Source organism: Alligator sinensis, unplaced genomic scaffold (assembly GCF_000455745.1).
Source record: "Alligator sinensis unplaced genomic scaffold, ASM45574v1 scaffold370_1, whole genome shotgun sequence".
NCBI lineage: Eukaryota > Metazoa > Chordata > Crocodylia > Alligatoridae > Alligator > Alligator sinensis.
The window spans coordinates 773,407-785,486 of record NW_005842128.1 but is presented as its reverse complement, the minus strand read 5'-3'; the positions used below and the strand labels follow the sequence as shown (position 1 = coordinate 785,486).

The 12,080-nt window shown below is 43.9% G+C and overlaps 1 protein-coding gene across 6 annotated transcripts in view; it reads left to right on the top strand.

Moving 5' to 3' along the window:
* The window catches only part of DIP2C (disco interacting protein 2 homolog C), a 203,134-nt gene that overhangs the window by 36,242 nt on the left and 154,812 nt on the right, over positions 1 to 12,080 (top strand). For all 6 annotated transcript variants that reach the window (XR_003094383.1, XM_025205760.1, XM_025205758.1 and 3 more), the window contains 2 exons: positions 2,496 to 2,621; positions 6,581 to 6,790. Coding sequence is in view for 5 of the 6 variants with exons in the window: in XM_025205760.1 (XP_025061545.1) it covers positions 2,496 to 2,621; positions 6,581 to 6,790 (336 nt within the window). In the remaining variant the exon portion in view is untranslated. The remainder of the gene's footprint in view (positions 1 to 2,495; positions 2,622 to 6,580; positions 6,791 to 12,080) is intronic.

The following is a 12,080-nucleotide window of genomic DNA, read 5'->3' as shown; positions in this document are numbered from 1 at the left end:
CAAAATTGGCAAAACTGGTTTAAGATAAACCTGGATAGATGTATTATCAGATTTAGTTAAATTGATTTATTGAACTTCTGTGCCAGATCCCCTCCAGATGCAAGTTAACTCACAGTCCCCCAGCATCCCAGGATGCTCTGCACCTCCCCTGCAACCGCCTTCTCACAGGGTGGGCAGGCTAGCTTTGGCCCAAGCTGTCTGCTCCAGCTGAGCAAGGAGGTGTGCTCTAGCAGCCCCGGCTTGTGGCTTGGGCCACTTCAGGCATGTGGGTACATTTCTAGAATCAAAAGTGAATGTCTGTTCATTTACTTATTGGTTCAATTTACACAGCTTAGACTAACCTGCAGTGATTGAACTGATTCAGTCTTAGGTTTTTTTTTGACTGCCTGTACTTAGCCTTAAAGTCTAAAGGAAGACGGCAGGTTTTAGTTTAGTCTGCTTGCTTGCTTGTTTCTTCATTTGTTCTATTTACTGTGGGGGCTGTGCAGGCTGGGAGCGCCCCGAGCCCTTTTTCGCGCTGCACGCGGGCTGTGGCCAGCAGCCCGGGCACGCGGGGGCGGAGAGGGAAGGCCTTCACTCTACAACACAGACGGTCTCATGGAGGTTGCTAGGCTCCACGGTGCAGAGCTCCGGATGCTCTGGGTCAACAGGCCACCAATGTAGAAATCGTAAATACGTCTTATATTAGTCACGCTCGAAGACGGGAAGAGGTGGGCGGTGGATCAGGCCGCCACGCTCCTCTGGATCTCACACAGGGTTTCTACTACCCTGCCGTGTACCCAGAGTCCCTATGAGATGGATGTGGAGTCCTCTTCCGCTTGGGCGGAAACTGCTCAAGCCTCTTATACGGCTAACAGGCCAATCGCTAGCCGCCACGTGTGAATAATTTAGCACTAGCCAATCACAGGGAACAAATTTGCATACTGGTGGCGGGAACTCTTTTGCACCGTGCATTCCTCTCGCAACATGAGCAACGCACTCTGCAAAAGAAGCTGCAGAAAAGGCGGGAAACTGGTCCCTGCACCGGAGTTTCCTCTTGCTACAGGAAACTCCCGTGCAATGCTCTGCAACTTAACGTGGATAATTCTGATGCCGAAGCACACACACAATCATGCCTTTTGGGTCATGACAGGGGCAAGGGGTCCCGTGTAAAATAAACTGGCTGGAAACCCTGGAGTCAGAGCTGATTCCTCTATATCAGGAAGCGGGGTGAGGCACCTGCCTACACTCCCTCTGCCTGTCCCCTTGCTAGCTGGTCAGCTCTTCTTGGCACTCCTTGGGCAGCCTCTGGCCACTGACTTAATCCCCAGCCTTTTCAGGACCTGTGGCTCACTCTAGCTACCCTGGTAGCTTCCCTTTTTATCTTGGGTTTAGTCTTGGGAAGAACAAACAATTTTAAGACTAGTTAGAGACAGGTATTCCTAAACAAACAGTTTTCCTTTAGTCTCCTCAAGGACTTTTATATGGTACGTTCTGTGCTTGGTTTCATTGACAATCCTGTTGTAATGCCATCAGGACCACATGGAGGTAACCACTGGCTTCATAACAGAATCATACTGATATTGCCTAGTTCATGAAACAGGTTTTTGAGGAAAACCTAGCAATTTTGTTTGCTCACTTCGTTAGCTATTATATTGATTTTAATTTAACTTAATCTATTTTTTGTTCTTCTGCTGCTTTACCATTTGCAGACACATTTCAGTTTTTGAGCCCCTACAACCTGAAGTTTACCAAATCAAGCATTTTTATTTTAAAAGAAGTCCAAACATATTGACTAAATAAAAAAAAACCACCTCAAGTTGTATTTGTAGGAGTTGAAAACTTTTAAGGATTTAGGAGCACCACACCAATAAAGTGTTTCAATCGCATTTTCTCATTTTGTCTGCACTCCTACAATGTGATGGTTGCATCTCAGCCCTTCCAACAGCTGGAATTTGAAAGAAAGTCCTTCTACTCTAACAATTTCCAAGTGACTCCCCCATCCTAACCATGAGATTTGACAGTATAGTGATGATCTTCCCTATCCCCTCGCAACCATTGTACCATTTGCCTGTGCGCCCTTTCTCACTCCTTCCTTGCTCTAGCTCATGCTCTTACAGGCGCATGTCACCTCCACAGTTGCAGTGACCCCCTGGGCACGCTCTCCCAGTGCAACCCTGTTCTCAGTCCAAATGTCTTGCACTGAGCTATGCTGAGCTGCACTGCTGAATTGGGTTGGCACAGAATATGTAAGCCTGAGGAGGGAGGCAGAGCCTAGAAACTCTGGCCACTGTTGCAACCTGAATAATAAGGGGAGTCACAGATGGGCAGGAGCTCCAGGGCTGCAACTTAACCCCTTGTGGGCTGCACGTGGCCTATGGGCCACTAGTTAAATGGCTCCAACAGCGTGATTTGTTAGCTTAATTAGAAGTCAGGTTAACTCTGTTGCAGATGTTATGCTTATATTACCTTTGTGTGCGAGTGCCTGCCTAAATGTCTTCTTTTTTTCATTCTAGATGTGCATACAGAAGCAGTTCAGGCAGCTCTTGCTAAACATAAAGAAAGGAAGATGGCAGTCCCCATGCCATCAAAACGACGTTCATTGGTGGTGCAAACGTCCATGGATGCCTACACACCTCCAGGTGAGCAGTTGTACCATGCGTTTTATTGAAGCAGCAAACGCATTCTATACGTTGTTTAGATTAATTCCATCTAAATAAGTATTTTCAGACACCACATGTTAAGAATGGCAAGCATAAAATAAAGGCATGAACAGCTAAAAAAAATGTTATGAGGTTGCTGGAAAATGAAAAAAGAGCCATCAAGACCCTTCCTTGCCCCTTTGTGGTGGTTTATCTTGTTCTGCTCCTTTTGCCCTTATGATGCTAGCTTAGTATGCTGCTTGTAATTTGTAACAGTGTAAAGATGCCTTAGGCTCAGCACAGTGGTAGACTTCTGAGCACTTCTCTGAAACGTTTTCTTTTGAAGACTCCTTTTTAGGTTTGTACATCCGTTGGTTTCTTGTTTATCCACTCATAGAATCATAGACAATTAGGGTTGGAAGGGACCTCAGGAGGTCATCTAGTCCAACCTCCTGCCCAAAGCAGGACCAGCCCCAACTAAATCATCCCAGCCAAAGCTTTGTCTAGCCGAGTTTTGAAAACCTCCAAGAATGGAGCTTCCACCACCTGTCTGGGTAATCTGTTCCAGTGCTTTACTACCCTCCTAGTGAGAAAATTCTTCCTAGTATCTATCCTAAACTTCCCTTGCTGCAACTTGAGACCATTGCTCCTTGTTCTGTCATCTGCCACCACTGAGAACAGTCTAGCTCCATCCTCTTTCAACCCCCCTGTTCACATAGTTGAAGGCTGCTATTAAGTCCCCCCTCAGTCTCCTCCTCTCTAGACTAAATAAGCCCAGTTCCCTCAGGCTTTCCTTATAAGTCATGTCCCCCAGACCTCTCACTGTTTTTGTTGCCCTCTGCTGGACTCTCTCCAATTTGTCCACGTCCTTTCTGTAGTGGGGTGTCCAAAACTGAACACAGGACTCCAGATGTGGGCTCACTAGTGCTGAATAAAGGGGAATAATCACTTCCCTTGACCTACTGGCAACACACCTACTAAGGAAGCCCATGATGCCATTAGCCTTCTTGGCAACAAGGGCACACTGCTGTCTTATATTCAGCTTATTGTCCACTGTAACCCCCCAGGTCCTTTTCTGCAGAACTGCTGCCCAGCCAGTCAGCCCCTCACTTGTACTGATGTATGGGATTGTTTTGTCCTAAGTACAGGACTTTGCACTTGTTCTTGTTGAACCTCGTGAGATTTCCTTTGGCCCGATCCTCCAATTTGTCTACATCACTCTGAATTCTAGCTCTACTCTCCAGTGTATCTACTGTTCCCCCCAGCTTGGTGTCACCTGCAGACTTGCTGAGGGTGCACGCTGTGCCATCTTCCAGGTTGTTGATGAAGACATTGAACAAAACTGGCCCCAGGACTGACCCCTGGGGCACTCCACTTGATACCGGATGCCAACTGGACATCAGGCTCTGAACTTGATGCTCCAGCCAGTTTTCTATCCACCTTACAGTCCATTCATCCAGCCTGTACTTTCTTAGCTTGCCTGTGAGAATGCTGTGGGATACCATATAAAAAGCCTTACTAAAATCAAGTTACACCACATCCACTGATCTCCCTGCATCCACAGAGCCAGTCACCTCATCATAGAAGGCAATCAGATTGGTCAGGCATGACCTGCCCTTGGTCAATCCATGCTGACTCTTCCTAATCACCTTTTTCTCCTCCAAGTGCTTAGAAATTGATTCTTTGAGGATCTGCTCCATGATTTTTCCAGGGACTGAGGTGAGGCTGACTGGTCTGTAGTTCCCTGGATCCTCCTTTTTCCCTTTCTTAAATATGGGCACTGTATTTTCCCTTTTCTAATCATCTGGAACCTATCCTGATCACCATGATTTTTCAAAGATGATGGCCAATGGCTCTGCAATCACATTAGCCAACTCCCTGAGCACCCTTGGATGCATCCCATCCAGCCCCATAAACTTGTATGCATGTAGCTTTTCTAAGTAGTCTATAATGTGTCTTTTCACCCCTGTGGCCTGCTCACCTCCTCCCCAAACTGTGCTGCCCAGTGCAGTAGTCTTAGGGCTGACCTTACCTGTGAAGACTGAGGCAAAAAAGGCATGGAGCACTTCAGCATTTTCTGCATCCTGTCGCAAGGTTTCCTTCCCCATTCAGTAAGGGACCCACACTTTTCCTGATTCTCCTCTTGCTACCAACATACTTGTAGAAACCCTTCATGTTACTCTTCACATCTCTTGCTAGCTGCAACTCCAATTACACTTTGGCCTTCCTGACTTCATCCCTGCATGCCCGAGCAGTGCTTTTATCTTATTCCTTAGTTATTTGTCCAAGTTTCCACTTCTTATAAGCTTCATTTTTGTGATTTAGTTTCCTGAAGAGTTCCCTGCTAAGCCAAGCTTGTCTCCTGCCATACTTGCTAGTTTTCCTGCACATCAGAATGGTTTGTTCCTGCACTCTCAATAAGGCTTCTTTAAAGTACAACTAGCTCCCCTGGACTCCTCTCCCCCTCAGTCTGGCTTCCCAGGGGATCCTGCCCATGAGTTCCTTGAGTGAGTCGAAGGCTGCTTTTCTGAAGTCCAGGGTCCTTACTCTGCTGCTTTCCATCCTTCCTTTCCTTAGGATCCTGACCTCCATTTTTCTTGTGGTCACTTTTGCCAAAGTTGCCATTCACTACTACATTCCCCACTAATTCTCCCTTGTTTGTGAGCAGCAGGTCAAGAAGAGCACAGCCCCCAGTTGGCCACTCTCACACTTGCACCAGGAAGTTGTCCTGAATACTCTCCAAAAACTTCCTGTATTGCCCTCCCAGCAGATGTCAGGGTGATAGAAGTTTCCTCCAAGAACCAGGGCTTATGATTGAAAAACTTCCACTAGCTGTTTGAAGAAAGCCTCATACACCACTTCCTCCTGGTCTGGTGGTCTATAGCAGACCCCCACCACATCACCCTCGTTGCTTTCCTGTCTGACCCTAATCCGGAGACTCTCAACAGGCCTATCTCTGGCTTCATACTGGAGCTCTGAGCAATCATCTGGCTCTTTTACATATAGTGCAACACCTTCCTTCTCCATGAACAGTTTGTACCTATCCATGACACCCATCCATGCACGCTCCTACCAAGTCCCTGTTATTCCGATCATGTCATAGTTCTGTGACTGCAAGGACTTTTCATTCTTCCTGCTTGTAACTTAGGATCACTTGCTCACACTCAGATTTGAACTGTCAGCTTTTTGTTTACCAGAGCACGACACAAGCCTATCAGCCACAGAAGAGGCCTGTTTCATTTTCTTTCACTCTTTCACTTGCTTACATGTAAACATTTTAGACATTAAATGCACTCTAATAGTCACTGAATCTATGATATGGCTGTGAGTGAAAGTTCACTATGAATATTCTGGCCCTTATTACTAGAACACTAAGTAGGAGTTTGCCACTGCCTTTCTGGTGTGACTTTGGGCAAGTGATTTATGCCTTCTGGCCAGGTACAGACATTATACTTTTACAGGCATAAGTGATTGGATCCTCTTCTATACCTGTAACAGAACAGAAGTTTGGTGCACAGAGACTGGTTTAAAAATGGCAGACCCTGGTCTAAGATTGGTCTCCCTCCCACCAAAGTGCAAATGTGTGTTCTCTTCACTATCAATGTAAGCTATACCACTTAGAGAAAGCTGTAACTGAGTTTTCCCATTCAGTTTAACTGCTTTGAAATCTTTGATCCAAACAACAAAATATACATATCTATTATCTTAATTTTGTTTCTGTAGGAAAAGAGCAGTAGCAGCAGTTCCACTGCTGGAAAACCCTGTTAGTGTTCTGTAATAACTGATTCACTTGCATTATTTTCAGTTGTATGAGGTTTCTTTATTCTATCTGCCTGCAACAAAGTGTGTTGACCTGCAATTATCTATTTAATGTTATGTGAATATGCCTTCATTCTGTTCATGAGTAAAAGCATTATATATTTGCATTACAAATAATGACACCTGCTCTCAATTCTCAGATACCTCTTCTGGCTCAGAAGACGAAGGCTCTGTACAGGGCGATTCCCAGGGAACTCCCACCTCAAGCCAAGGGAGTATAAACATGGAACATTGGATCAGTCAAGCGATCCATGGCTCGACCACATCCACTACTTCCTCCTCCTCAACACAAAGTGGAGGCAGTGGTGCTGCGCACAGGCTAGCTGATGTTATGGCTCAAACGCATATAGGTTAGTAAATCACTTCTTTGAGCATGTGTTAGATTTCATAATTTCATAGATTTTAGGGTCAGAAGTGACTTAGTAGATCATTGAATCTGACCCCCCCGCCCTGGGCAGGAAAGAGCGCTGGGGTCAGATGACCCCAGCCAGGTGCTTGTCCAGTCTCCTCTTAAAGGCCTCCAGGGTAGGGGAGATTACCACCTCCCTTGGAAGCCCATTTCAGATTTTGACAACCCATACTGTAAATAATTTTTTCTTAATGTCTAATCTAAATCTGCTCTTCATCAGTTTATGGTTATTGTTCCTAGTAACCCCAAGGGGTGCCCTGGTAAGCAGTGTCTCCTATTCGTTGCTCTGCCCACCCCCCCCACATGAATTTGTAGACAGCCACAAGATATCAACTCGTAGCCTCCTTTTGCTGAGGCTAAAAAGATTCAGGTCCCTCAATCTCTTCTCGTAGCATCTTACCTGCAGGCCCTTAACCATACAAGTAGCCCTCCTCTGCACCCTCTCAAGGTTATCCACATCCTTCTTGAAGTGCGGTGCCCAGAACTGGACACGGTACTCCAGCTGTGGTCTTGTTTTCAGCCTGCTGTTTTTGATTTAACAGATATCTATTGCCACATTTGATTGGTATTACAGATTTGAAATTTGGATGCAGTTGTCTGTACAAAGGTCTCTTGTGCTTTTTCTCCCTTCTTCCTCTCTCTCATTAGCACAGGTTAGGGGGAAACATTTCTATTTATTTGTTCTGAAACTTCTCAGGTAAACTTGCACTTGGCACAAGGGGTCCCAAATTGTTCAAAGTTTCATTTGTATGACTTGCACTACATTAAAGAAGTACTTCATTAGGATACTTTAACAGAAGAAAGTAGCTTGAGCATTGTCAGGAATTGCTTGTTTGTATACAGTCTTCCCAGACTGCCACAGCATTTGCATTATACTCCCAGGTTGCATGGCTTTCTGTAGTTCTGTATTTACACTAAGCCTATTATCAGAATGTTTTCAAGCTTGTAGTTTTGTTTAAATCCCTAACTGATGATAGCATAAATTAGATTAGATTTGGATATCTGACTATATATACCACATGAAGGAAAAACTCTTGGAAAGGGGGTTGTTAGTGCTGTATTATCAATATTACTAGCAGGTTGTTGGGGCTGGGGTAATGTGGGCACCAACGTGCCTGGTTGACAGTCCAGAGGTTGCAAGTTCGAGGCCATAGCAGAAGCGCTTACAGCACGGCCCTGTCAGATTTCAACAAATCTATGAATTCTGCTAAATAGGTTGTCACACAAGGACATGGGAAAGTAACTAAAGTAAATCTCTTTTAGTTCTCTTGCTTTCCCTTGCATGCTAAGATTAATAAGTATTACTTATTTCTGAACGTTTGATGTTGAAACCATCACTTAAACGAAACAATTGTTAAAAACAGCCAAATGGTAAACAAGGGTTTCTACTCATTCTAACAGTCTGGATGGCTATTACTTATTTACATAGCTTGTGGGAGTTTTAATTCCTTAAATCTGCTTCAGGGGGATTTATTGTTGCAATTGTGTATTAGAATACTTTATTGCACATATTTGGTACAGATATAGGAAAATCCTGGAGTAAATGTGGTAAACTTCTCAGGGCAATGGTGTGGTGATAAATTGGATGCAGGTTACTGGGAGGCTGTTATGTACTTACTTGTCAAAAGGTAAAAAAACCTATAGGTTGCAAGTAGCTTTCCAGCTTTTATAAAGCAGTAAATGAAAACATCTTAAATGCTTCTAGTTTCATGTGCTGGAACAGTAGTCTTTATACCTTCGTCTTCTGTCACCATGTCTTGATGTGACACCTGTATTATCAGATAAGTAATCCTTTCCCCTAGGCTCTGAAAACACAGTATCACAGTTGGGAGAGGCATTTGTATTGTGTTCTTAAATTCATGTTTAATGAATAGCCCAGAACCTTGTTTTAGAAAGGCATGCACTTCCGAACAGATTAATCACTGCATTTGGTTTTTCTCTGTGACTTCATCTTGAAATGAAAGAGGAAATTATAGCATGGAGAATTAAATTTATCCAAACACCAAAAGGTTGCATTACTCGCACGTGTGCACACATATATGCTTGCCCACACCTGCTCACTTATACATATCCACACATGCCCACCCACCCACACGCACATACTGACCCCCTCCCCCCAAATTTCATCGTTTCTTTAAATACAGTTTTTTTATTATGTGACATTTCAGTAATTTTAAATCTGGCATAGTAAGTCTCCTCTTATCATTCTGAATTTTCAAATACTCATGTAACATAAGTAGAGCTAAATTAAGAGACCAGTACTTCGAGGAGGGAGGAGTATACCTCTTTAAATATAGCAATCCTTCTCTCTCTAGTATTTTGTGCTAACCAGTAGATACCCCTTTATAGAAGCAATGATTTTTTTTCTCAATATCTCAATGTCATCCTTTTTGTGGGTTCAGCACTACCTGAAAATAAGGATTCCTTAGAGTCGTCTTAAGTTAAGCATTCGAAGTCACTAATCTGTTCTGGAAATCTACTATTAACGTAGCAGTTGGGGTTGGTCATTTTTTATATCAGGCATAAGTGAGACTTCATATCTCTTAAATAATATGAGCATGTGTTAAGCTTGGATGCAGACTGTGTTCTGAGAACTGACATCTACCATCATTGTAGAAATCTCTGTTAAAAGGAGGATAACTCGCATAGACTGTAACAAGCAGGTGAGGTTCTACATGAGTGAGCTGTTCCTTCGTGAACATTGTGATGGTGCTGTTGAACGTGGGCGGTAGAGAGTGTGTGAATGGAAGGGAATCAAATTCCACTCCGTGCTCAGTTGCTATGGCATGCTTCCTTTGATTCTCAGGGCATGGCAACAGGAGGCTACTGTTCTCCAAAGACGGATCTGCCTGTAAGGGAGATGTCTTCTAAATTGTGTTAGGACAAACTGTATCGTATCCTGAAAAATCTAATTTTGGTAAATAGGAATTTACGGGGAAATGCTGAAAACCCCTCGCAACCATAAAGGAAAGAGAACCTCCATTCTGATCTCAACAGGGATTTGACCTCGAGAGCTCATCAAGGAATCAAAGGGAGATTTCTCCAGTTTAAATACCCTAATGCAGTCCTGAGAGAGGATGTGATAAAAAGCTTTAGCTATAATATAATCAGAGTTCAGCTCTGAGGATCATTTGGGCGATTTGCATAAGCTATTATGTGCTTTATATGCTATATAGTATTCTTCATTTAATTGGTACTGCTGATGCTCCATTGTGTCCAAAGATATAGCATAGGATCAGTAGCATAACTAGGGATGGGGTGAGCAGGGGACTAGCCCTGTGTGCTGACTCAGAGAGGGTACCGGCATGGCCCCCTCCTAGCAAGAGGCTTTTCATGGCCTGTCCCACAGCGGCAGCAGTGCAGCCCAGGCTGTTAAGCAGTAGCAGTGCCCATGCAGATGAGAAGAGTCCAAGCAGGTAACAAGTCTCCCTCTCTCTCCAGTGGTCAGTATAATTCCTTCCTCTGCTTCCCTGACCTGCAGAAAAAGCTTGTGATGCTTCTGCATAGAATAGATTTCTGTTGAAAATTTATTCTAGGCTTTGACTGTTAGGTCTTTCCTTTAAACTGCAAGAAGTATCTTCAGTTCAACTTAGGATATTAGTTAAAATTATATTGGCCAAGGGTTGAATGTAAAGGCACAGATCAACTCAGTGGGACTATACAAATTCTCTAATGGGAATAGTTCATCTTTGCATTACTATTTCATGTACTTCTAGAAGAGGTCATTTTTTTCACACCTTCATTAGTCTACACTGAATTCTTCTGGACCCATTGTATTCTTCTTTATTCACGCCTTTCCCTCAAAATCAGCCTCCCAAATTGGGGTGTTCAGCTTAAGCAGGAAAGCTGCTTTTTCTGCACTGGAAAAGAAGCCAGCCATGCAGCTACTAAGACGGCTGCTGTTTGTGTCTGGCTTGCAGACAGAAAGGGCAGAGTCCTGTGTTAACTCTCACAGCTGAGCACTGTAGCTTGTGCCTGAAGCAGCAAGTGAGCTGCTGATAGGATCTTCATGAGGCTTGATGACACTTCATTTATAGGAACTTATATAAACTATTTACGGTTAAGAACTAGCAGTCTTTCTATTCCCTGCAAGGGTATGGCATGGGGCCTAACCTGTGTGATATGGAGTAAGTCCTCCTGGGATCATAATGTTTTCAGGAAGTGTAGCTTCCCAGGAGACAGTTTCTAGAAGTTTCTCCATGTTTCCATTGCATGCTATATAGGTTTGTGGAAGATGGTCTGCGCTCCAGGAAGTTCATGCCGCCTCATCCAGACTATATTCTCGGATGCCACTTCGTTGAACATTCTGCGCGTGTCTACACGTTCATTAATGCGCTGTAATTCTGCATTAATGAATGCACCTATTATTACACGTACTAAACTTAATGCACTGTAATTGGTGCTACTATGCATTAGTGCCGGTGAATGCTTTTTGTGTAACAGTTAACGTGCATCAGACTAAGTCTATTGCGCATTAGCGCATTACCACAGTTATGGCTGCACTAATGCGCAGCAGAGTTAGTCCAGTGTGCATTAAGCATCTCACGTTGATGCACCTGCATCCTCCAGGAGGACTTCCTCTATCACAGTTGGCCATGACTTTGGAACAATCTTTCTTTGTACAGTCTGTCTTCCAAAAACAAGATGCATGTCTTATTTGAGGGCATGTGGTATGCAAGAATATATGGTACTTCCCAAAACTTAGAGAAAGTATAAGCACTTTTTGAGTCACACTAGGTATGTTGGATGGCAGGGGACAGTAAAGACTCTTTACAACAGGAGTTAGAAATGTATCCCGACTTGCATATAACTTTTAAATATCCTGTCTTATATTACAATCAATACCCGTGAGACTCGAGCACTGCATGGTGACCAATGGTGCTGTGATGTATGACAAGGCATCAATCATTTTGAGCAAACTTGCCTCAATACAGAGGTGGGTAGATGAGAGAGACACAGAGAAAGAGCTGTGACCAGACATCACCAAGCTCTATTCCTCCCTCATGGAATGTGTTTGCCACATCTTCAGTTGAAGATCGCAGATGTGTCCTCAGTCATCTATGGACTCACTGATGACTTCTCTATTTATTGGAAAACTGTCATCTTTATATTTCATAGATTTCATAGACATCAGGGCTGGAAGGGACCTCGGAAGATCATCGAGTCCAGCCCCCCGCCCAAAGGCAGGAAGTCAGCTGGGGTCATAGGATCCCAGCAAGATAAGCATCCAG